Source organism: Zonotrichia albicollis, chromosome 28 (genome assembly GCF_047830755.1).
Source record: "Zonotrichia albicollis isolate bZonAlb1 chromosome 28, bZonAlb1.hap1, whole genome shotgun sequence".
NCBI lineage: Eukaryota > Metazoa > Chordata > Aves > Passeriformes > Passerellidae > Zonotrichia > Zonotrichia albicollis.
Genome location: NC_133846.1, coordinates 6,713,836 through 6,738,808, shown reverse-complemented (window position 1 = coordinate 6,738,808; position 24,973 = coordinate 6,713,836). Strand labels below are relative to the sequence as shown.

Below are 24,973 nucleotides of genomic sequence, written 5' to 3'. Positions count from 1 at the left end.
AAGCAGATCAGAGAAGTGGAGAATTTTATCTCCCTCTGTACAACATCCCTACATTTATGTAAATCAGACCAACAAAGGCTCACAGTCAAAGGTGAAGGCAGATGTCTTGTTTGATTTTCTGCCACAATCTGCTTATTTTCTGCAGAACATTTTGCCAGAAAAACACCAGTGGGGGCAGGTCTGGGATGCACAGGGAAAGCTTTAGGAGGGACTTGACAGACCATTTCCATGTCAGATCTGTATGAATAACCAAGAGGCCCTTTACAAAACAAATCTCAGCTTTATTAAGCAAGTGTTCATTGTGTAATGACAGCCTTGGAGGGGGAGCTCAGACTTTGCTGTGGCATTGTCACACACAGGGAGGCTTCTAGCAGGTTCTGTCTCCTGTTGGGGCTGCACTGAGGCCTGGGCAGCTGAACTCCAGAGTGCCAGAGCCTGGACTAACCAAGGCCAGGAGAGGAGAGGGTGAGGGCTGTAGAAACAAGGGAGCTGCCCCGGGAGTGAAGCTCTGCATGGCTTTGGTTTGTGGGGCTGATGCTGTGCAGGGCCTCGGTGCACTGACAGCTACACAGGGTGCAGGGAACACAAGCTGAGGATGCCCTATGAGAATGGACACTGGGGGTGGGAGCAGGAGCCTCAGACCTTCCCTCGCCTCCTCCTGGCTGCAATGATCCAGAAGCAGCCCGAGCTGCCTGCAGGGATGGATCCTGGCACTGCTGTGCCCCTGGCCCAGCTGGTCACTGCCCTCCAGAGCTGCTGGCAGGGCACAGCCTCCTTTCTGCTCACACTGCCGGCTCTCAAGGGCAGAAAAGAGTCAAAGAGCCCTTCTGGTCCTGCAAGAGAGACAATTCCAGGTGAGGACGGGGCTTTGTTCCCCTGCTAATGAGCCGCGGTGGGGCAGGCACAGCTCGGGTCCCTTTGTGGCTCTCACAAAGGCTGTCACAGCTCTGATTGCTGAATTGGCCTCTCTGGAGTCTGCAGTGGCTCTAACTGCGTTTGTCTGTGCCCTTAATCCGCTGTGCTGATCAAACAGCCCCATCAGCAGAGACTGAACAGGACGTGAGAGCAGGGAGCTCTCCTGATGTGGCTTTGGAGGAGAGCGGTGCCAGCAGGAGCTCACCTTTGGGACATGGCACAGAGCAGGGCTGACAGCAGAGCTGCTCACTGCTCACACACACAGTGTGCAGATGATGAGAGGGCTGAGCCAGGCTGTGCTCAAATGGGATCCAACTGCATTGTTTTACTCTGCTTTACAGAATGAGCCTCCCTTTACAAAATGGGCTCTGCTCACAAAGACTTTCAAGCCTGCCTAGGCCAAAGAGAGGAGCTGCCTGTGCTGAGCCCTTTGCTCATGGCCCCAGCTGAACCCTGGCTGAGCAGCCCAATCCCAGCTGAGGGACAGGTTTGCATCGGTGTTTTTCCCATTAATTAATAACATTTAAAGTTATTAAAAGCTTAATAACATTTTCCTATTAATCAGTGCAGAGTTTGGTGTGATAAACCCAAGCTTGGCTTCCTCTCTTGAGTTCCTGGGCAGCCTCATTGGGATGTAAGAGTTGGATTGGCCTGGCCCTGGTGGAAGCTGAGAGCTGAGTCATGGCTGGAGAGGTGTTGGTGAAAGGGTTTTTCTCTTGCAAAAACCCTGGGTTTGTTTATTTCTGTACAGTCACTGTGCTATTTCTGCCTTTCCCTTTTGCCTGCCCTAATTGGATTAATTAGGAGCAGCTGAAGATTGGATTGCAGGGCACTCACCTCTGAGCACATGGCTGCCTCCATCACATGATCAAACAAACTCCAGTTTGCCCAGTGCCACAGTGAGATGAGTGTTTACTGGTTTTCACTGGAACGAGAACCTCTGACTTGAAATGGCTGCTTGGGAATGGGTGAAAGGGAACAGAAAGAAGAGAAATTGCAATTATTGAGGATTGTTCTGTAGGGGAATCGTCTCCCATTCCATCTGCTGTAATTCACAGAAGGACCTGGATACCTACTGGGATCTTGACGACTTTTTGAGCAGCACTGTCTCGGAGCAGGAGGACGCCTTGCTCTTCTCATGGCCCACACAGGAGGGGCTGCAGCCACAGGAGCTCCTGCCCGGGGGGCTGTGGCTGTCTGGCAGGGCCAGGCTGCTGTGCCTGGGCAGGGGTTCCTCCTCCAGGGGGCTGGGGGTGTCCCTGGGCAGGGGTCCCTCCTCCTCTGGGGGGCTGGGGGTATGTGACAGGACCAGGCTGGGGGTGTATGGCAGGGGTCCCTCTGGGGGCCTGGGGGTGTCCAGCATGGCCAGGCTGCTGTCCCTGGGCAGGGGTCCCTCCTCTGGGGGGCTGGGGGTGTCCAGCATGGCCAGGCTGCTGTCCCTGGGCAGGGGTCCCTCTGGGGGCCTGGGGGTGTCCATCATGGCCAGGCTGCTGTCCCTGGGCAGGGGTCCCTCCTCTGGGGGGCTTGCCAGCTTTTCCTCCCCCATTGCTGTCTCCTGCGGGGGTCTGGGTGGGTTTGGGTGCCCCTGTGAGTTGCCCTGAGCTGTGTCCTTGTCATCTCCTGGTGCTGCTGTTGGGGGGGTCCCCGAGGGGCTGCTGGGCCTGGGGGGCTCGGGGGTCTCTGGGGCAGGGACAGAGCCCTCGGCCGCCCCGTGGCCGCTCATGTGCAGCTTCTTCATGTGGTGCACGACGGCCGCGGCGTTGAAGGCTTGCTGGGGAGGGAGACAAAAGCCCAGTGAGCAGCTGGTGATGGCAGAACACGCTGTCCCCCCCCAGTGACACCAGTGCTGCCAGCACTGGCTCTTTGGGATGGGCACATTCCTGCCACAAACCCACAAACAAACAGCACCTGCCATGGGTGCAGGCTGCTGCTGTGTTTGGAGCTCACAGCTGCTTCCAGCCCAGGGAAACGGGGAACAGCTGGAAATGACCCCTGTGCTCCATGGTTGGGGTGAATCTCACTTTGGGAACATTGCTGCAAACACCCTGCAGACATGGACTGCAGGCAGTCCCAGCTTTGGAGGATCACAGAGTTTGGGTGCTCACCCCCCCAGCTCAGTGCTGGCTGACAGCAACTGGTGTTTGCTGGTGAAATGGCTCTGGGCTCCAGCAGCAGCCACTTACCCTCCATTTGCTCTTTGCAAAGTTTTTCTGGATCTGAGCACTGACAGATGGGTAGATGTCACGGTGAAGGGCTGTATTTCCATTAATCCTGCAGATGGAAGAGAAGAAAATGGGCTCGTAGGCAGATGGCATTTGTAAGGCATTCCACATTCTGCAGGCACCGAACTGCTTTGTACGTTCAATCAGCAATAATTAAACCCAAAGGAAAAACAGCAACAAAATGTAACACAAACACACACTTCAAAGCCCGGGAAAGCTCAGGGTGGGATTTCTCCTCTGCCTCTGTTTGTGGAGGCAAATATGCACAAATTGCATCCTTAATTATTCATGGTTTGCTTTCTGTGCACACAAGAAGGAGCCAGCCTGGTGATGCGGGGGAGGCGGTGACGATAATGACGTTAACGATGTTAATGACGTTAATGACGGGGTGGGGGACACTCCTGTTCCCTGCTCCCACAGAGCACAGCGAGCACACTCAGTGACCCCCAGGACCCCCCAGCTCACCACGGGTGCCTCAGGGCCTCCTCACAGGTGAACCTCGCGCTCGGGTTCTTCTCCAGCAGGTGCCGGATGAAGTCCTTGGCTGTTGGGAAAGGGGAAGAGCAGAGAAGGGTTATTGTCCCATTACTGTCCCCTTATTTCAGAGCTGATCCCAGCAGAACATGGGGAATGCTGCTGGAGGAGCAGCACAGAGGTCAGCCCCAAGGAGAGGGGTTTGTGTGGCTGCTCCAGGGGAGGTTCAGGGGGATTTGGGGAAAAATTCCTTCACTGAAAGAGTGGTCAGGCACGGGAAGGGGCTGGAGAGGGCAGTGGTGGAGTCACCATCCCTGGAAATGCTCAAAAAATGAGAGGTGGCACTTGGTGATGTGGTGTGGTGGGATTCGCTCAAAGACTGGACTTGGAGATTTTTCCACCCTTAATAATTCTGTAATGATTACTCCAGTAAAGGAAGATTCTTATAGTGAAAGGTTCCAGATGAAAAAACATCAGCTCTGGATGCACCAAACTTCACTCTTAAATTGTGTGAATTGGAATTGAATTATTGGCCCAAAAAATAACTCTAGAAACCATGAAATGAAAACTGAGCAGATTTAGAAGCTGCCCTGAAGAGCTCTTACATCTCTCCCCTTTGTTTCCCCCTTTGTTTTTCTTGCAGGAAGGATTGTGATGTTTGTTATTAAACCCCAGCACACCCCCTGCTAGGTTTGTTTGTTTGTACAAAAGATTGATGTTGAAATAAGCCGTGAGGATGCTGCCTGCAGTGAGCTCCACGAGCAGCTTGGGCTGGTGAAGATACAGGACAAAGGGAAAAAATGGGGAAAAATCAGCAGAGGTTCCCTTCTTACAGAATCCCAGAATGGTTTGGGTTGGAAGGAGCCTCAAAGCTGATCCAGTGCCACCCCTTCATTACCTGACTCGGAGATATCATCCCAAAACGGAGACTCGAACTCGTAGTAGCCTTCCTTGATCTTCTCAAAGAGTTTGGATTCGGTTTCCTCGTAGAAAGGAGGGTACCCACAGAGCCTGGGGCAGAGCAGAGACACAGGAGCCCTTCAGTGCCAGCCCACAGTGGGCACAGGTTCCTCCATACCCATCCCAGAGTGGGCACAGGCTCCTCCAGACACAGGCAGGAGTGACAGAGGTGACAAGGTGTCACAAACAAGGGTGCTCTGTCCCCTCCCTGTCCCTCCCTGCTCAGGGCATCAGCAAAGCTGCACAAAAGAGTTAAAAACTCCCCTGCAGCAGCAGCAGCAGTGAGAGGACAAAGCCACAGCTGGCACCGAGCTGAGAGTGTGGGAGGAAACGAAACAAAAAGTCCCCGGGAAGATGGAATGGTTTTTGTAGGGAACTGGAGAAAAACAAAGCAGAGGATGAGGCACAGGCAGAGCAAATGGGATTCCTGTCATCTCCTCTCCCGAGCTCGATTCCCCACATCCCTTTAATTTCTGGGTTTGGGAGGAATTCGGTGCTGTGCTCCACAGAGAAAGGGGAGGTCTGGGGGAGCTCCCAGACCCAGGGAAAAGGAAAAGGAAAAGGAAAAGGAAAAGGAAAAGGAAAAGGAAAAGGAAAAGGAAAAGGAAAAGGAAAAGGAGCGAGTTCCCAAATCCAGGACAAAGGAAAAGGAGCAGCTGCTGCTGCCCTCTGGCACTCACAGGATGTAGGTGATGACCCCGATGGACCAGCAATCCACGGCTTTGCTGTAGGGCTTCTGGGCCAGCACCTCGGGGGCTGCAGGACAGCAAAGCAAAGGCAGCTCTGAGCAATAATGGGTTATCCAGCACTGGGGGCAGCAGCAGTCACAGCCAGGGACAGCCCCATCTCCCAGCTGAATTGTCTGCGGCTTTTGGGTCTTTTTTATGCCATTTTACAGAAAGAACCACAGACAGTCTCTGCCTGCATGCTGAGGTTTAACCACAGAGCTGATCCAGCCAGTGCAGTCTGGTGGGAATTAAATAAAATCCCATTGCATTAAAATAATTTTTATAATTTTTTCAATAGATACATTGCCCTTAAAAATTACCATTTTCTTTGCATTTTTAAAACACTGAGATTTTTCAGTCCCTACACTGATCTATAGGGTCTGTGCAGTGCCTCTGTGAGTCCCATGTTGTTACCAACACATTGATGTATTTCTTTCCCTCTTCCAGACATTGCCTGGATGTGCACAACCCCTTCTCCAGGAACTCCACCAGCACAAACCCAGCCTGCCCCTGGCTCACCCACGTATCCTGGGGTCCCACAGGCCGTGGACATGATCCCGTTCTGCTCCATCTTTGACAGGCCAAAATCCGTGATCATGATTTTGGAGTTCTCCTCAGGAGTGAGGTACAGCAGGTTCTCAGGCTGGGGACACATTTGGGGCAGGAAAATGGAAAAGAGGAGTGTGGTTACCAAGTGTTGAGGTGGTGTTGTGAGAGTCCTCAGGATGAGGTGAGAGATGAGAATTGACTCTGAGTTCTTAGCAGGCTGATTTATTATTTTATAATATTATATTAAAATATTAAATAATTATTATTTATATTATAATTATAATATAAATAATATTAAAATATTAAATAATAATAATATTAAAATTATATTAAAAAAGAAAAAAATCAGAAAGCTAAAAAAAAGGTAATAAAAAACTTATGACTGACCAGAGTCCCAACACAACTAAACCAGAATTAATCATTAATTAAAAACAATTCACATAAAACCAATCAAAAATACACCTGTTGGTAAGCAACCTCCAAACCACCATCAAATAATTATTGTTTACATTTCCTTTCTGAGGCTTCTCAGGAGAAAAATCCTGGCAAAGGGATTTTTTAATAAAATGTGGCAGTGACAGAGGAGCAGGAAGGGGTGGAGCAGGGCAGGTGAGAGTGGGGCAGAGCACAGGTGGGACAGGCAGGGCTCACCTTGAGGTCCCGGTGCACGATGCCATTCTCATGCAGGTATTTCACAGCTGTCAGCACCTGGTGGATCACCAGGCTCGCGTCCTTCTCGGTGTACACTCCCCGCTCCAGGATCCTGTCAAACAGCTCTCCCCCTGACACCCTGTGCAGAGAAAAAGACTGAATAAACACAGCCAGAGCTTTTGTGTGAGCTCAGCTGAGTTCTGCTCCTCCCTCAGCAGTTTTTGGGAGGCTGAGGCTGATGGAACTCCTGGGTGCAATGCCAGGCTGCCAGAGGGCATTGCTGGCACACCTGGGCACTCTGGGGAGCTTTGAGGCAAGTCCTGCTGGGGCTGGTGTCACAGACATCTTCTATGGAAAATCCTTTCCTTAGGGTTTTTCCTCCTGAGAAGCTGGGAGGCCTCAGGAACAGAATGTAATCAATGGTTATCTGCTGCTGTGGGATGCAACAGGTGCATCTGGGATTGGTCTCATGGGGTTGTTTCTAATTAATGGCCAATCACAGTCTCGGACACAGAGCCAAGCCACAAGCTTTTGTTATCATTCCTTCTTATTCTATTCTTAGCCAGCCTTCTGATGAAATCCTTTCTTCTATTCTTTCAGTGTGGTTTTAATGTAATATATATAATAAAATAATAAATCAGCCTTCTGAAACACGGAGTCAGATCCTCATCTCTTCCCTCACCCTCAGACCCCTCTGAACACGGTCACAGGGATGGTACCCCGGTACCCAGCCCTGCCTCAGGCTCCCCCCACCAGTGGCCAAGGGTTAGCTCTGTACTGAACCTGCAGTCAAGCAGCAGCAGCATCAGGAGGGTGCTCAGAGCTGTTCCCTGCTGCTGACACGGTGCCCATTCCATTTCTAGAAACCCTGCATGGCACAGCTTTAATTAGAAATTCTTCTGTCTCTGCCCCGCTAAACTGTCAGGAATTGATTTGCATAAATAGATCCAAATCAGGGTTCAGAAAGTCACTGTTGGGATGGGGATGGGCCAAGGGGGCACAAGGAATGTCCAGGTTGGTGCTGACATCCCACTCATCCCCTGCTCCTGCCCTGTCCCTCTGTGTGCCCCAAAAATGCCTCTGCTGGTACTCACAGCTGCATGACCAGGTAGAAGTGGGTTGTGCTCTCATAAATATCCTCCAGAGTCACAATGTTTTCATGCTTTATCCTGCAAAGGGAAATGTGGGTCAGAAACAAATCCTGGCAAGGGCAGAGGGGGGAAAAGCCAGCAGTCACCTTGCTTTAATCACCAGGGAAAGCTCACTGGGGTTCTGGGGCTGCTGTCCCTGCCCTGCATGGCACAGGATCACTGATGTCCCTCCAATTCCTTTTGGGGCACCAGGCACCAGCAATGGGGGCCAGACCCTTTACAGCCCCCAGCACAGCAGGAACGCTCCTTGGGCTGTCACACTCACTTTTTCAGCACTGCTATTTCATTCTCCAGGCTGCTGTCCCTGTTGAGAGGAGACTTCTTGATGCATTTCAGAGCAAAGAGCTGGCCAGTGCTCTTCTGCTTCACCAGGAAAACTTCTGAGAAGGCGCCTCTGCAGAGAGGGGGAGAGGCTGCATTTCAGGGGCACGGGAGGGACTGACAGAGAGGGGAAACAGCACACAAAACAATGTGCTGGGACTTCATGTGGGTGCTGGTTCTAAAGCTGGGGCTGGAGCTTTAGAGCAGCCCCAAACTCAGGGTGCTCAAGGCAAGGTTATGCAATGAGAATCAAACCCCACAATTTTTTCTGCACAGAAAATGTTCATTCAGCACAGCCCAGGAGGGAGCTGCAGTTTGGGCTGTGCCACCCAACGTTCTGCAGTTCCAACATGCAAAGCAGCAGGAGAATTCCAGTTAATCTTTAATTCAGCCTTGTTCTGCTGCTGCTGTCCCCGTGTCCCCTTGGGGACAAAGTGACAGTGAGTGTCTGCCCCCCCCAGCAGCATCAGGTATTTTTAACCTGCCTAAAACCCCAATCCAGCTTTGTCCTGGGGCTGAGCACGAGGCTGGGGCAGTGACAGTGACACTGGGCCAGTCCCCACTAATCCTCATCAAACCTTAATGATGCAGCTCCTTAATTGGGACTTGCTGGGAGGCTCAGGGCAAGGAAGGGCAGTGCTGTGGAGCCTGGGGGAAAGTGAAAACAACTTTGAGGTGGTTTTAAGTCCCAGATCTTCATTTCAATTATTCAGAGAGCTGGAGCGATGCACGTGGGAAAAATCCCAATTTCTAATGTTAAATTCTCCTATTAAAGCAATAGTAGGAAATGAACAACCTACAAATCAGCTGCTGGGGCATCTGTTCTACATCTCTGTCCCAAACAGTTTATAATAATTATGCTCCTTATTAAAAATGATGAATCAACAAGTGGGCTAGGAGAGAACAAAGCTTTTTCTAACCTCATTCCCTCAGCAAAAGCTGCTGGATAATTCAATTAATCTCTGAGGCTGACAAGGCTCAGAATTTGGAGGAGCTGCTTCTTTGCGAGCTCTTTCGTGGGCTCAGAAGTCACAGAGAATTTGTCCATGACAGAACTTGCTGGTGGAGGTAATTCAATTCCTCCCCCACAACCTTGGGAATGTTTTGTTGTCTCATGCCCATGAATAGGCAAATGAAGCTGTTAACGCACAGGGAGGGATTGTACAACTCCAACATCCTTGTTTTTGTTTCATTCCCCAACTGAGTCAGGGCTCCTGAGCTAAATATACAACTTGTTATTGTCGTGCTCTGCCGTGCCAGCCCTGACCTTGCAGCAGGAGTGGGCCAAAACCTGCCCTGAAAGAGAGGGTCCCTGCGGGCAGGGGGATGCAGGGAGGGCAGGGGCACCTGGAGGGTGGGCAAGGGGCACCTGGAGCTGTGCCTGGGGCTGGGGGCTCTGCTGCTCTTTGGAAAGGGTGAATCAGGAGTGGGAGCAGCAGCAGCAGCACCTTGGGCACCCCTCACCTGCTCCTGGCCTGGGACACTGGCCAGGGCCAGGACAGAGCCAGGGACACTGAGGAGAGATCCAGGACAGAGCCAGGGACACTGAGCAGGGCTAGGAGAGTCTGGGAACATTGGCCAGGGCCAGGATGGACCCAGGAACACTGAGCAGGACCAGTTGGGCCTGGGGAACCAGGGCTGGGGCTGCTCCTGCCCAGGGACACAGGGACAGCCGCTCCTGCGGGTACTCACGAGCCCAGGGCCTCCATGAAGATGAAGGTTTTGCGGATGTTGCTCGTCTGCTTCTTCCAGGAGCCGCTGCCTTCCTCCTCCTTGCGCCCCATCTCCTCCAGAGTGGAAGCAGGAACGCTGTGAGGAAGAGGAGGAGAGGTCACTGGCACAGTCTGTGTTTGCAGGGAGCCCAGGACCCCCCAGTCACAGCTGGGCTCAGAGCTGGCCAAGGCCTGGGGGCTGTAAAATGCTCCCCAAACCCCAAATCCCATCATGGGATCAGGTCTGGGGACTGGAGGGACACTGGAACCTGAGACAGGGACTTGGAGACAGGGAAAAATCAATATAAAAGTGATCTTGGGCAGCAGGGAGCATCCCTGGGCATGTGCAGCATCCCTGGGTATGGGGAGCATCCCATGCAGGGCAGGAGGGGAGCCAAGGGCAGTGGGATGCAGCTGAACCTTCGGAAGACAAAGCAAAGGTCTCCTGGATGTTTTTTACCCCGTTTGGAAAAGGCAGAAGTATTCAAGCACAGAAGAAGCTCAAAGGTTTTTTTTCATGAGAGGCTGCTTGGATATTGGATTCCTCCTGAACCTACTTTATCTCCTTAATTAGCACGTTTGCAGGGTGTTCGGCTCCTTGACACAATTTTTAAAGGTTAATTTAACATTATTGAAACCGAAATTGACTCAATTGTAAACAGCTGAAGCTTTCAGTCCATGAAATCACCGAAGGCCTCATGAACTTGACCTTTATTTACCTCTGGGTTCCTGATGCCTGTGGAACTCACAGAAATCAGCTCCTTCCAGAGCCCAGCCTGATCCTGCTGTCTGAAACCTGGGAAGGTGAAAAGTCCTTCACAAAAACGCTGATCAATCAGTAGAAAACTTTCTGCCAATTATTTTAAGTCCCTAAATAACTTTTTCTTTGCAGTCATCTGCCCATCCCAAACCTACAGATCTGGAATATCACAGAAAGAGAATTTGCAGGCAGAGACATTGAGCTGGTGATGGCCAGGTGAGTTTTATCCACTCTAAACAAATATCAGAGCTGGCAGGGTGCTGTGAGTGACAGGGAAACTGAGAGGAGCTCCCATTGCTCTCCCTGGCTGCTGCCAACCACAGAATATGAGGTGAAAAAGGAGAATAAAATCCCCAAGTAGGTCAGGCTGGCCCTGGGGACGAGTGGCATTTTGGGCTGTGTGCTGGAGCCTGTCCTGGTTGGGAGCAGCTGATGGGACAGAGGGAACGGGGCAGGGAGACCCTGCTGGCCTGGCAGAGGTGGCAGTGGCAGTGCCAGCCCTGGGACAGGGGGCATGGACACTCACTGCTGAGATTTGGCCCACCAAAGCCAGGGGTTCAATCCTGGCTCATTTCAGCTCCATTCCCGGAGTATTTTGATGTTTAATTCTTTGTGAATCCAACAAGTTCCCTGTTTTAAAGGGACTTTGCGCCTGGGGACAGATCCCAGCCCTGGGATGCACACAGAGGGCACCCAGGGGCACCCGGAATCCACATGATTTTAAGGAATTATTTAAATAATTCACATGATTTTAACCCCTGATCCCACGAGGGGCTGTGGTGCCCTTGTGCCCGTTCACCTCCTGGCACTGCAAGCACTCCGGTGTGCCAGAGTTGCATAATGAGATTGAAAAGCTCATTAACCCATGCAGGTGAGACCTTCTAGAGCTGAGGGGGCAAAGCTCATTAACCCATGCAGGTGAGACCTTCTAGAGCTGAGGGGGCAAAGCTCATTAACCCATGCAGGTGAGACCCTCTGGAGCTGAGAGGGCAAAGCTCATTAACCCATGCAGGTGAGACCTTCTAGAGCTGAGGGGGCAAAGCTCATTAATCCACGCAGGTGGGACCCTCTGGGGCTGAGGGTGAAGAGCAGAACTCAGCTGTGCTTTGTGGAGCTTCCCCTTGCCCACCATAACAACAAACACAGCAACAAGCATGGCTGCACCTGGGTTTGCATCCTGGACAGAGGATAACAAACAAGTGTGGTATCAGAAGACAATAACCAAGAGTGATATCAGAAGATAACAACCAAGAGTGATATCAGAAGATAACAACCAAGTGTTATATCAGAAGATAACCAAGTGTGATATCAGTGTCTGACCTCTGGGCTCTCCTCCAGCCTGAGCCAAGCCCTGCTCTGCTCTGCCTGATCCAGCTCGACCCTGCTCAGGGTGCAAGGGTTGTTCTGATGACCTTGCTTAAATCATTCCTGAGCAAATCTGTTCTGCTCCCCCATCCCACAGCCACAAACCCATCTGCAGGCAGCCCCTGCCCCTGGATGATGGTCTGCATTAGCAGAACGATTGTAAGTCATGATTAATGGTCTCGTGACAAACTTCCATGGGCAGGGGGAGCAGACATGCAGCTTGCAGGGCTTTGCCTTTGCAATTAGAAGTTTATGGGGAAAAAGGGGAATGCAAATTCAAAGGGCTTTGATTTTTAAAAGAAATGCAGCAAAGCAAGCAAATCTGCATGCGAATGAACAAATGAATGAATGAGTGAATGAATGAAGTGCCAGGGCAGCCGCCGTGTTCAGGGACAAAAGAACAAGAAATCGAAGCCACGAGCTCGCCATTAAAAACAAACCCACGTCAGGGCTCTGGATCCCCCCTCCACAGCATCCATTCCAACTTGGGGAACACTCAAAAATCTCCATTTTCATGGGAAATATCCCAGATTCTTACAATACTCTGGATGGAAAATGTCAGAGACAGCTTTCTATGAAATCACCGAACACAACACGAGTGCTGGAGCATCCTACAGAGGAGCAGCCCTCTGGTGTTATTTCCCTGCTACAAGATAAACCCAAATTCAATCAAAGTAGGCGAGCAGGGACCCCGCCTGCTTCACCGAGAGAGCAGGAACGGCAAACGGCTCGTAAGGAAAGGAAATTGTGCTTACCCAGGTCAGCACAGACAGAGCTGCTCCTGCCGGCTGCTCCGCTCGGCGCCGTCTGCGGGGATTAGAGCGGGAGGAGGAGGAGGAGGAGGAGATGGAGCCGAGATGGTAACCAGCGAGTCACCAGGGAGTCACCAGGGGCACGGGGACAGTGCTGCAGGGCTGGGGTCCAGTGCCACCGGGCTCAGAGCTGGGATTCCAGTGCCACCTGCTCAGGGCTGGACTGGGATCTGTCCCCAGTGCCACCAGGCTCAGGGCTGAGATCCCAGTGCCACCAGGCTCAGGGCTGGACTGGGATCTGTCCCCAGTGCCACCAGGCTCAGGGCTGAGGCTGGGCGTGCAGCAGCCACTCCTGCTGGCACTGAGACATCCCCAATGCAAATCCAGGCTCCCTTCCTCACCCAAACAACTCCCCAGGGCTTGGAAACCGCCCCCACTGCCTTGGCACGGGCTGGCACTCCTGTGGCACTGCCTTGGCATGGGCTGGCATTCCTCTGGCACTGCCCTGGCAAGGGCTGGCACTCCTGTGACACTGCCCTGGCACTCCGGTGGCACTGCCCTGGCTGTCCCAGCAGCAGCTCCAGCCTGGGCAGGGGATGCTCCTCACCATCCCTGAATGCACAAACCCCAGAGAACAATCACTGGGCAGAGGTTAATCGCCATGCCCCAAATTTGGGGCTGTTTTACCCCAAACAATGCCTCTATTCTGAATTTCAGATCCTCCCTGTGAGTGCCTGCCCAAGCACAGCACATCTGAATAGAGGAAATATTAATAATTCTTTGGATCTTTTCAGTGCTGTGGGATTTTTAGAGCTGGCAATAACAACTTTACTGACTGCATCCTCAGTTGATTCACACTGCCATCTAGAATAATGCATGGAAAAAGTCCATATCATTGTGGAGTTTAGTTTTATGGCAGGGATAAATCAGCTCTGGGGCAATACTTGAAAATCTGATTCCTTTTCTGGGTCTGTTTGCCATCAGGATCTTGGTTCCAAGTCAAAGGCTCTGGGGTGTTGTTCCTTTGCTGCTCGGGCTCCATCCCAGGGATTTTGGTCAGGATTCCTGGATGTGGCTCTGAATGTGCAGCTTCCCTTTAGGACAAGGTTTGGGAGGAATTTCCATGGAATTTACCTTGAAAGGCACTTAAGGCCTCACCTGTGCAGTGAGGGGGAGACACCAGAGCCAGAGGGGTGGGAGAGGCTTCATTAGGGGGTGAATTGGGTTTATTAGGGGTGTTAATTTTGTTTAGTAGGGGGGCTTATTTGGTTTCTTCAAGGGATATTTTAGGGGAATTTATTTGGGTTTATTTAGGGGGATTTATTAGGGGTGTTTATTTAGAGGAGTTTTTTTGGGGGAGTTTATTAGAAGGGTTTATTAGGGTTTTTTCAGGGGGGTTATTAGGGGTGGTTTTATGGGGTTTATTAGGGGATTTGTTGGGGGGTTTATCAGAGGAGTTTATTAAGGGGGGTTATCTGTTTTTTTCTGGGGGAGGTTTATTAGGGTATTTTTGGGGGTGTTTATTAGGATTTTTTGGGGGGTTTATTAGGGGTGGGTTTTGGGGGAGTTATTAGGGGTTTTTTGGGGGTGTTATTAGGGGTTTTTTGGGGGTGTTATTAGGATTTTTCTGGGGGGTTTCTTAGGGGTGGTTTTGGGGGGATTATTAGGGTTTTTTTGGGGGGGGTTATTAGAGTGTTCCCAGCCGTCCTGGGATGGTTTGGAGGAGCTCGAGGCAGAGCTGAGGAGCACGAAGAGAAGCCCTGATGTGCCAGCCTCAGATGAAGCTGAGAGACCTCAGGAACACAATGCAAACATTGATTATCTGCTGCTGTGGAATGCAACAGGTGCATCTGGGATTGGTCTCATGGGGTTGTTTCTAATTAATGGCCAATCACAGCCCAGCTGTCTGGACTGTCTCAGTAAGTCACAAACCTTTGTTATCATTCTTTTTCTATTCTTAGCTTAGCCAGCCTTCTGATGAAATCCTTTCTTCTATTCTTTTAGTATAGCTTTAATATAATATATATCACAAAATAATAAATCAAGCCTTCCTAAACACGGAGCCAACACTCTCCATGTCTGTTCCCTCACCCTGGGAGCCCTGTGAGCATCCCCACACGGTCACAGCCCTGGAGCTGCGGGCCGGGCCAGCAGAGAGCACTGCAGCACAGCCCATGCAGCTCCGGCCCCGGCAGCCAAGGGAAGGCGCAGGAACAGCCCTGGTTAAAGCAAAGCTGTGAGAGCAGAGCGGTGCCCTTGCGGTCTGAGCAGGGCAGGTTATTGGGGCAGAGCTCCTTGAAATAAAGTGCATTTCAACAACACGTTCCTCTCAGCCTGGGAGCCTTATTTGCTTTTCTCTTTGCCCTAAACCTGCTCTGTAAAGCAGGGAGGATTCCTCATCCATGGCGTGGTGGGGATGAGCTGAGCTGGGTCTGAATCCTTTGAGCCTCAGTGGGAAGGAGCTGCTCTTTTCTCCAGCTTTGTTTTTAAACTTCATGGATAAACTGGTGAATGAGTTACCCATGGAGCTCAGTCTCAGGTTCTGCACATCCTCCTTAACCTGGGAATCCTGGTCCTGGAGACTGCATGGTACCCATTCCTTTAAAAATGATAAAGAATCATGTAATTAGCCACTGATTAGCATTACTGTTAATTACCCTGTTCAGTGGCACATTTATTTCACAGCTTCAATATCTGTCCCTAAATAATTCCATCCATCCATCTCTTGTATCTCCATCTTTTCCATACAAACCTGCTTTTTCTGGGACACATCCCACCCCCTGCTCAAATCACCATCCCAAACTGACCCCCGGCCAGGATTTGGGTTTTGGGGCTGCATTTCTCCAACCTGAGGGACGTTTCCTCTGAGAGCCCCCCGAGGAGAGGCTTTGGGGCACCCTCAGCCATCCTGGCTGGAATTGCAGCCTGGCAGCAGCTCACACCCCGAGCTCACCAAGGGGAAGCCAATTAGGGCTCCAAAAGAACCTCTCATTAGCCCATTGAAAAACCCAGTGCTAATTATGCAGTTTGAATAGATGTTTACTCCAGGGGTTAATGATGCATCCCTGATGAGCAAAACGTCATTCGGTGCATCTGAGGAGGCTCAGGGTGTGGAGAGGGCTCTGTGCTGCTCTCTCTGCTCAAACCCTTCAGGTTCTGGGGCTGCTCTGCCTCTCCCTGGGGGAATTGGGGTTCCCAGGGCCGAGTCCTGCTGCAGCCAGAGTGACCATGAGAACCCACAGACCTCAGAGTGGCTGCAAAATATTTCCTCCTTGAGCAGAGGACTGGGCACAGGATTGGGCACTGGATGGCTTTGGCAGTGGGGAGGACAATGGAGGATTTTCTGGGACCTGTGGGGATATTGCAGGGCCTGGGCTGGCTCTGTGCTCACCTCCTGCAGCACGTCCTGCCCATGAAATCCCATTTATCAGGGCTTTCCTGGGATCTGAGGGGACCCTGCTGGCTCTGTGCTCACCCCCAGCCCCCTGCAGCCCACCCTGCCCATGAAATCCTGTTTGCCAGCACAAGTTCATTGGAACACGAACAATCTCGGTGTTTGTTTGGCCCTCTGCTCGTGCTGCACAAACCCACCCTCGCTGTTCCCCTCAGGAAAAACCAATTAAAAGAGGAGGAAGAGAAACCCAGACCGTTTTCCTGAGGCCACAGAATTTCTCAGATATCATTTCAAGGTGTTTATTGCAGCCTTTCATCCCCCTCCTGGCTGTTGGGGCTGCATTCCCTGCCTGGCAACAGATGGGATTCCAATTTATTTTTAGCAGTGTGTTTGCTTTGGTTGAACCCTCCAACACCACCCTGGTTTCAGGGCCATGGAGCCCCTCAGGGCTGGCAGGGTGGGAGTTCAGCAGAGCAGCTCCTGGGGTGGGACCAGCCCAGCTTTGGGTGTTTGTTCCCATCCTGGGCTGCTCAGAACCTGCATTGCCACTGAAATGTTAATTTAATTTCACTGGAGGGCCCTCAGTGAGGCTGCAGGAGGGTTCTCAGCCTGACTTCTCCATCAGTGCCACAGAAATGCCCCAGACAGCCCCAAAACAGGCACAATCACCCTGAGTGCACAGTCCCTGCACAGGACTCAGCTCTTTGCTAAAATCACCCTCTCAGGCACCGGGAGCTGCTTTAGATCCCTCCTTCTGTGCCTCCTCACAAATGGCTTTTAATAATGAAGTGTAATGGAGGAGCTCTGATTGGATTCCTCACTCAGAGGGTTAATTGAGTATTCCCAAATAAGTTACAAAATGTGTTCCTTTGGACCCAGCTCCTTTTGCTTTATCCAAACTAAAATACACTGCTCTCCAGAGAGTTCTTTTTTGAGAATTGACTGGAGATAATTATTTCAGATAATTAAGATCACTGAGGAAAGTAATTTAATTTTCTTCCCTGCCTGTCCCTCCCTCCAAGAAATGTAAATGTCTGTGGAGCAGCAGATCAATAAAAGAACCTTTCCAAAGGTTAACTTGGCCAAGGGTGTTCTTGAGCTGGGAGAGACCAGCATGGAGTGAAATCCAGCAGAGATGCTTGGAAAAGCACTGAGATTTCCAATTAAATGATTCCCCCACCAAGATTGTTTTCTGAGTTTGTTTTAGGATTTGTGTGTTTGGGGTTTGTTGGTTTTTTTTTTAATTCTCCATGTTGGCCAAGAGCAGAGCAGGGGCAAGGAGCTGAAGCTCTGTGGCCACAGGATTTTATTGAAATCTGCTCTGAGATGCAGATGATGAGGGAAAGGTGAATTGTGCTCAGATCAGGAATTCTCTGCAGCAAACTTTGGCAAAGCTGTGCTGGGACAGCAGCACAGAAATGGAACTGGAGGGCTGGATAAGCTGTGAGAGAAAATGGATTTGAGGCTTTACTTTGCTTTTCTGTCTGGTTTTCTGCCTTTTTACCTTCTCTGGAGCCTGGCACAGAGAGCAGGGGTGCTTAGGGGCCCTGGCCTCCCAGTGCCCCAGGTGTTTGTGCAGGGAATTGGTGACATTTGCACAAAACCATCTTTTCTGTGCCCTTACCCTGCAACCGCGGCTCTCAATGCAAGGGGAGAAAGTGCCCGGCCTCTCACCCCAGAGAAACAAACCCAGCCCTGCTGAGCCTTCAGCAGCTTTTGGGATTTCAGCCTGAGCCAGAGCTGAGCCCTGGGCTGTGCCCTGAGCCCGGAGCTGCTCCCAGCCGGGCCAGGCCAGGGGAGGAACCTCAGGGCTGCTGGGCAGTGGGACTGAGGGCTGGCTACCAAATACTGGGTGCTAAATACGGGGTACTGGACACCACATACTGGGTACTGGATACTCTATACTGAATAAGAGATACTAAATATTAAATACCGGATACTAAACACTGAATACTAGATACAAAATATCAAATACTAGATACTAACTATAAAATACTAGATACTAAATATTAAATATGAGATGCTAAATATTAAATACTAGCTACAAAATGCTAAATACATGATACAAAATACTGAATACTAAATACCAAATGCTAGATAACAGATACTAAATACTTAATGCTAGATATCAAATACTGGATATTAGATGCTAAACACTATATACTAAATATTAAGGATACTAAATACTCAATACTAGATATTAAATGCTGAATACTAGATACTAAATACTATATACTAGATAACAGATACTAAATACTAAATACTAGATATACTAGATACTAAATACTAGACACCAAATCCTGGATGCTAGATGCTAAATACTAGATACTAAATACTACATGCCAAATACTATATAACAGATACTAAATACTAAATAGTGAATACCAAACCATGGGGTCAGTGTCCATGGGAAAGCCTCCCAAACCAATCCTCCTTTCAGCTCCAGGTGGGCAGCATCCCTGGGCAGCATCCCTGGGCAATATCCCTGCCCCTGGGCTTTCCTGGCCCTGTCTGTGTGCCCAGGCTCCCCTGGCAGTGCCCCCCAGGCCCCTGGCAGTGCCCCCCAGGCTCCCCTGGGCACCCCGAGGTTCTGGGGAGCAGCACTCAGGGTGAATGGGGGCTCTGGGGAAGGGCAGGGGGCGCTGAGTGCCTGCAGGGTGTGGGAGCCCTGCCTGCCCCCCCAGCCCCACCTGGGAGCTGCCCAGGGCTGAACCTGGGGTATTTCAGCCCAAACCCACTGGCTAATGGCTGCACACCCGTATGAAAGCTTCCCGTGGCGTGTTCATTATCGTTTGTGTTCTACAAGGGCCACTCACCCACAGCACAAACACTTCAGAGCCTGCCAGCGCTGCTTTGAAGCTGCTGGGGAGGTGAGCACCAGAGTTCTGCTGGCTTAATTAGAACAAGAGGTTACAGGGATGCTAATGCCTGATCTTGCAGGGCTGACAGAAGGGATTAAAGGTGCTGCAATCAGGTGCCTGTGAAGCAGAGGGCTCTGGATGCTGGGGGGTTTTCCTGAGCTCACATTCATGGATTGTGGTTCCCTTTCTGGCTGAGGGAGCTCCTGGTGCTGGGCTGTGCCTGGGACAGGGCTGGGAGCAGCCAGCAGGGTCTGGATCCCCAGGAGGGCCTGGATCTCCAGGAATTCAGGTGCTCTGGATCCCCAGGAATTCAGGTGCTCTGGATCCCCCAGGAATTGGTGCTGGGCCTTCCAGGGTGTGACAAGTTACACTCTGCCTGTCTCAAGGTGGTGAAAATCTTGCAGCAATTAATTAACTTATTGTATTCCTGATGTTGGCTGTGCCTCCCTGGCACCCAGAGGATCTCGGCTCTTTGATCTGGGGTGATTTATTGCACAATTACACATCCCCACACCATCACTCATGCTGGGAAGAGGTGCTGTGATCTCATCAGGCCAGGCAAATGTGACATGGGAGAACTTTTATCAAGTGGAGGGGGGCTGATGGATGGATGAGCCAGGGAAGTATTGATTGGAGCCAATATTTTATTTTCTACATTGATATTGTGCAGACAGTGGCAGACAGAGACCCTGCACGGCCCTGGTGCTCCCTCCATGATGAGGAATTACCCTCCTGAGCAGTTCTGTGCCGTGAGGGATGGTGCTCTGGGGCCTTCAGTGACTTCCCAGGGAAATGTTTGTTCTTTAATTACGGAAAGAAAGAGGCAGAACACGCCATTGCATTTCTTGTGCCATCAGAAACAGCGTGAGGGGAATGCTCTGGGGATGTGGGGCTCCCTGTGAGCGCTGCTGGGCTTTGGGATGGCCAGGAGCTGCTCAGGTGTTCCTGGGATGGCTCTGGGACTGTGGGGGTCCCTGGGGCTGGGGTGTCTCTCCAGGAACACCAAACCTCAGGAGCTGCTGTGGGTTCCTCCAGGGGCTCCAAAAGCAGCAGTGGCTGCAGCAATCTGGATGAACATCCTGCAGCTCTGGGGCTGTGAAAGGTGGGATCAGGAGAGCGTTTTAGTCTTGGTTTAGTCGTGGTGTCCCTCCTGACTCAGATCCAGAGCACCATTCCAGGATTTGGGTTCTCCTCCCATTTCAAGGTGGTCCCTGTGAGTTCACCTTGCTGGGTGTGCCTGATGTGCTCCCCTGCTCTCTGTTCGGCTGAGTTTAAATAAATCCTGCATTTATTACCCAGAGTTCTGCCCATATCCATCAGGGCCGGATGGTGATCAGGACTCGTGGTTTCCAAATTGCCATCCTCCTTTTGTCCCCACCAAAAACAGGAAGGGAGGGATTGAGCTTGGACTAAAACTCTTTGGTTCTTGGTGGCTCAGAAGTCACCGGGAGACCCCCAGGAATGAGACAGAGCCCCTGGCTTGTGCTGACTGATGAACAGGTGAGGAACCTGCAGGATTTGGGGTTGGTTGGGCTCAGGCAGCTTTGTCCAAGGTCCTGTTGTGCAGACAGGGAAGATTTTCACCTGAGTTTCTGCACCAGAGGGACAGGGGTGAGTTTGAACTGTTAAATAAAAATCGAGGGCGGTTTTCTCGCAGCCCTGGTCCGTCTGTCCGTCCTGCAGGAGGATCCTGTCCGGCCCAGGGGCGCTGTATTCTCGCCGCTCCCCACTGGAGGTCACTGGAACATTGGTTACCATTGTCCCCCGGAACAAAGGAGCTGCCAGAGTGACGTTGGACGAAATTAATGTTTGAAATTTGCGGAGATTTTTATCAGTTTCACGTATGAGAATAAATCTCCAAATTGCTCATAATCCCTGTGCGTAATGGGTATTTTATAAACACTTCTTATGCCCCGAGGAGACATCAACAGAGGCTTTATTTTACAAAAGTATGACTCAACTGCCAGGAATTTTGAGCAAAGCTCCTCTAATGGGTTCTCTGTGCCCCAGCTCTCTTTGTCATACCCTGATGGATGTGTCAGAAGTTCTACAACACACCTGAAGCCACTCTGTGGTTATCAGCAGGAAACCTGAAAGTTGCCATCACCATCAGGGCATTCATTGTGTTTGTGCTGTTAGAAATGCTGGGGGCAGGAGAAGCAGCTCGAGTTTTGCAAAGCTTATTTTATTAAATTATTATTATTATTATTATTATTATTATTATTATTATTATTATTATTATTATTATTATTATTATTATTATTATTATTATTATTATTATTATTATTATTATTATTATTATTATTATTATATTTTTCTTTCTCCCCCTGCCCTGGTGCAGGAAGTGTCCCTGCCCACCCAGAATTTTGGGAATCTTGCTCAGATCCATCCCTGCTGTCTCAGAACCCTGGCAGGAGCAGCCTCGGTGCTGGAGCAGGAGCAGCTGATGAAGGAACAGGAGCTAATTATCAGCAATGAGAAAAGTTTGGCAACTCGTCACAGCCTCATCAGTGCAAACCAAAGCTGCTTCCCAACCCGTCTATCAAAGTGCAGTTGCTGTTAATGATAGACTGAATAATAATTAGTATTAACTGAAAGGATCCCTTTCTATTTCCCAGTGATATTTCAAGCCAAGCAGCAGACTCCTGGCTTTGGGCGAGATCCAGCTCCAATATAGCTCTGGGATTTACATCGCAGGCTGTAGACGGAAAGCGAATCTGTGGAATTCGTGTCAGCCTGTGGCAAACCCGGTGCCATGTGCTGGGAGTGATTCCTGGGCTGCACCCGGAGCTCAGACAGAGCCTGGGCCCGTGGGAGGAGCTGGGGAATTCCATGGCAGGTGTGGGTGATGCTGGGAATGGGCTCCCACAGCCTGGGTCCCCATGGAGCGGGGCTGAGACACATCCATGGAGCAGGAACAGGGCTCAGACACATCCATGGAGCAGGAACAGGGCTCAGACACAGCCAGGGAGCAGGAACAGGGCTCAGACACATCCATGGAGCAGGAACAGGGCTCAGACACAGCCAGGGAGCAGGAGCAGGGCTGAGACACATCCCCATGGAACAGGATCCTGTGGAAGCAGGGCTCAGACACATCCAGGGAGCAGGAACAGGGCTCAGACACAGCCAGGGAGCAGGAGCAGGGCTCAGACACATCCATGGAGCAGGAACAGGGCTCAGACACATCCATGGAGCAGGAACAGGGCTCAGACACATCTCCATGGAACAGGATCCTGTGGAAGCAGGGCTCAGACACATCCCCAGAGCCAGGATCCTGCAGGAACAGGGCACTAAAGAGATGAGAACCTCCTTGGCTTGGAACTCTCCATGGGAAGATGCAGGATCTATGTCCCACACGGCAGGAGATGCTCTCTCTGCTCCCAACAGCTGCTCTCTCTGGTGTTCAGCCCTGCAGATGATGGTGCTGCCCTCCCTGGAAGCTTTGGGGACCAGGGAGGTGGTTTGCTGTGAGCTGCCAGTGTCAGGTTATCCCAAAACGTGCCCCAAACCACCCCTGGATTTGCAGGAGGTTTGAAAGCCCCTCGTGGGGCGTGCAGGTGTCTGGGGCAGCCTGCAGAGCAGCCTGGCCTGGCTCAGAGCACAGCTCCTGCTCTGTTTCAAAGCTCATCCTTAAATGTTTGCTCCAAAGCCCTGGAGCCCCAAGAAAAGAAGATGCAAATAACTTGACTCTTTTCCCATGGAAGCAATTAAGGAACTGTGTTAATAAGAAATGAAGTTGTTTGTAAATTTTAATGGTTTAAAAGATGCCCCAGGGAAATCACAGACAAATAGGAGCTGTTTGGTGCAGACCCTTTCCAGCCAAGCTCCGCCTCCGTGGTGGATGTGATCAATTAAAAATTAGCAGGAGAAAATGACACATTCTTTTTCATTTCATGCCTTTGGCCAGGAGCATTTTCTAACACAATGATTTGGGCTAGGAGGGGAGTGTGGCTTTGTTTCCCCCCCTTTTCCTCCAAAAATAGCCCCAAAGGAAACAAGAAAAAAAACCAAAAAACACAAAAAAACAACCAAAGCAAGCAGTACCAAATCCCAAAGACAGCCCCATGGAAATGTCTAAATATATGGGGTTTGTAAAATTCTGTGACTGCAAAGCTCAACCCATCAGGCTGAGGCCCAAGCTCAGCTCCTTGGGCTGGTGTTTGGGGCAGGAATTGCTGCCAGGGCTGGTTTGGGGCTGGTTTGGGGCAATAAGGGCTGTGCAGGGCTGGTTTGGGGCAGGGATTCCTTGCCAGGGCTGTTTTGGGGTGGTTTTGGGGCAATAACAGCTGACTGGGGCTGGTGTGGGGCTGGTTTGGGGCAGGAATTGCTGCCCAGGGCTGCTTTGGGGCAGTGACCCAGCGGCCCCTGGCACACTGAGGGTGGCACTGAGGGGTGCCCAGGGGTCCCCAGGAGCCCGGGCTGAGCCGAGCCGAGCCGAGCCAAGCCGAGCATCCCCACTCTGCTGCGCAGCCCCTGCTGTGATCAGCGCCATTTGTTTCCCCGGAATCCCTGTAGGGCTCCTTGACAAGACACCGAAATTGTGGGGAGCTCCACAAAGGCCTCCTTTGCACATTAAAGACCCCGAGTTGTCACTGGAGTGAATTTGGGAGTCACATTGGCGCTGTGAGTGTCATTAGGGCCGAGATGGATCCCGGGCTCATTAGGGCTCTGTGACTGAGCAGGAGCAAGCGCTGGAAGTGGAGCTGAGCTCTCCCCAGCCCTGTCGAGGCTCATTTCCCTCTCTCCATTCCCAGCACTCCCAATCCCTCGATAATAAATGCAGCTCACATAGGAACTACCCCCCGGACTGATTTCTCTCCACTGCAAGAAGTGATTTAAAAGAAGACGAAAAAAGACATTGAATGTGTTCATTATTGATAATCTTAAAGATTTACTGCAGGCTTTCAGAAAAGCTGCTGCCTTAAAGCAAACTGCTTTTATCTCCTTTTTGTTTGCTTAGTTGGCTTTTGTGGGTTTTGTGTCTTTTCCTTGGGTAGCTCGTGTAGGTAGGAGCTTGAATTATTCTCCCTTTTGCTGAGGGGGAGTTTGGCAGCCCCTGGAGCAGTGGGAAAGCTCCAGGGAGGGGGCTCCAGGCTGGCACAGGGCTGTGTGGGTGCAGCACCCTGCTCTGGGGCTGTGCCCACTGACAACAGCAGGGTTGTCCCTTTTAGGGGAGATTTGGGGGCAGCTCCGTGCCCAGAGCCCTGCACAGAGCTGGGACCCCGCCCGTGGGCACTGGGGCTCTTTGGAGCAGTATGAAATAGAAATTAATGGTAAATATTTAGCAAACAAGCAAAAAGGCCCCACTTGGAGCAGGTTCCTCCAGGATTTGCCAGCAATTACTGCTGTTTCCAGCCTCTGCCTCCTGAGCCTGGGCTCTGCTCTGCTCCCCTGGCTGGGGGTCAAAGCGTTCTGCATCCCTGCTGGAGGAGCCAGGGGGGCTGGACTGGGGTGGGATCAGGTCACAGGGCCCAGGTGGGGGGCAAGGAGCTCCAGCTGGGGCTGTGCAGAGCTCACGGAGCATTTCAGAGCCACAGCTCTGGCCTGGAATCCCAGAGTGGCCTGGCTTGGATGTGACAGATCCTTTCACGCTACCGCTGCCATGGCAGGGACACCTTCCCTGTCCAAGGACACCATCACTGACCCACATATTATTGTATTGTATTATATTATATTATATTATATTATATTATATTATATTATATTATATTATATTATATTATATTATATTATATTATATTATATTATATTATATTATATTATATTATATTATATTATATTATATTATATTATATTCCCAGGTTCCCTGGACAGAAAGCACCAGAGCCCAGGGTGTTCTCTGATCACAGGCATCACAAACACCTCCCCTGCTCACACAGCAAAGCCACGTCCCCAGCCCTGATGGTTTAACAGCATCATCCTTCACCAATCAGAATAATTAAACAGCCTCATTATTTTAAATATTCATCGAGTCCAGATTCTGTGTTTGGCTTTCTTGGTCAATTTGGTTCTTGCTAATCTGGGGGAAGGAAAGAATGTTCTCTAGTGCTTAATTTGCATTAAAAACACTATAATTTGTAAGTAAATTGGAAAGCTTTTAAGTGAAGAAGGAACATCAGTGACTTGACAGTCAAAGCTCTCCTTTGTTTTTCAAGCAC

At 50.8% G+C, this 24,973-nt stretch overlaps 1 protein-coding gene across 3 annotated transcripts; it reads right to left on the bottom strand.

Moving 5' to 3' along the window:
* Window positions 1-260: 260 nt before the first annotated feature.
* Window positions 261-13,100, bottom strand: CAMK1G (calcium/calmodulin dependent protein kinase IG). Of its 3 annotated transcripts, none has more exons than XM_074528070.1 (14): window positions 12,564-13,100; window positions 9,664-9,780; window positions 7,916-8,044; window positions 7,594-7,668; window positions 6,500-6,638; window positions 5,819-5,942; window positions 5,252-5,327; window positions 4,510-4,622; window positions 3,603-3,681; window positions 3,099-3,186; window positions 2,402-2,686; window positions 1,992-2,344; window positions 1,753-1,872; window positions 261-833 (listed from the first exon to the last, which is right to left on the bottom strand). In XM_074528070.1, exons 2-13 carry the CDS (start codon window positions 9,753-9,755, stop codon window positions 1,776-1,778), a joined length of 1,650 nt encoding a protein of 549 aa, XP_074384171.1. In that variant the 5' UTR covers window positions 9,756-9,780; window positions 12,564-13,100; the 3' UTR covers window positions 261-833; window positions 1,753-1,775. The 3 variants fall into 3 exon arrangements, with proteins under 3 accessions (XP_074384171.1, XP_074384169.1, XP_074384170.1); XM_074528068.1 differs by having other exon boundaries at window positions 1,992-2,686; window positions 12,564-12,768; window positions 12,807-13,099; XM_074528069.1 differs by having other exon boundaries at window positions 1,753-1,869; window positions 1,992-2,686; window positions 12,564-13,094.
* Window positions 13,101-24,973: the final 11,873 nt, after the last annotated feature.

Coding starts and splice junctions, on each gene's coding strand:
- CAMK1G (XM_074528068.1), bottom strand. CDS start 9,755: ATGGGGCGCAAGGAGGAGGAAGGCAGCGGCTCCTGGAAGAAGCAGACG. Junction 8,045..9,663: donor TTCATGGAGGCCCTGGGCTC/GTGAGTACCCGC, acceptor CCCTCTCTGCAG/AGGCGCCTTCTCAGAAGTTT. Junction 5,943..6,499: donor TCGTGCACCGGGACCTCAAG/GTGAGCCCTGCC, acceptor ATGTGTCCCCAG/CCTGAGAACCTGCTGTACCT.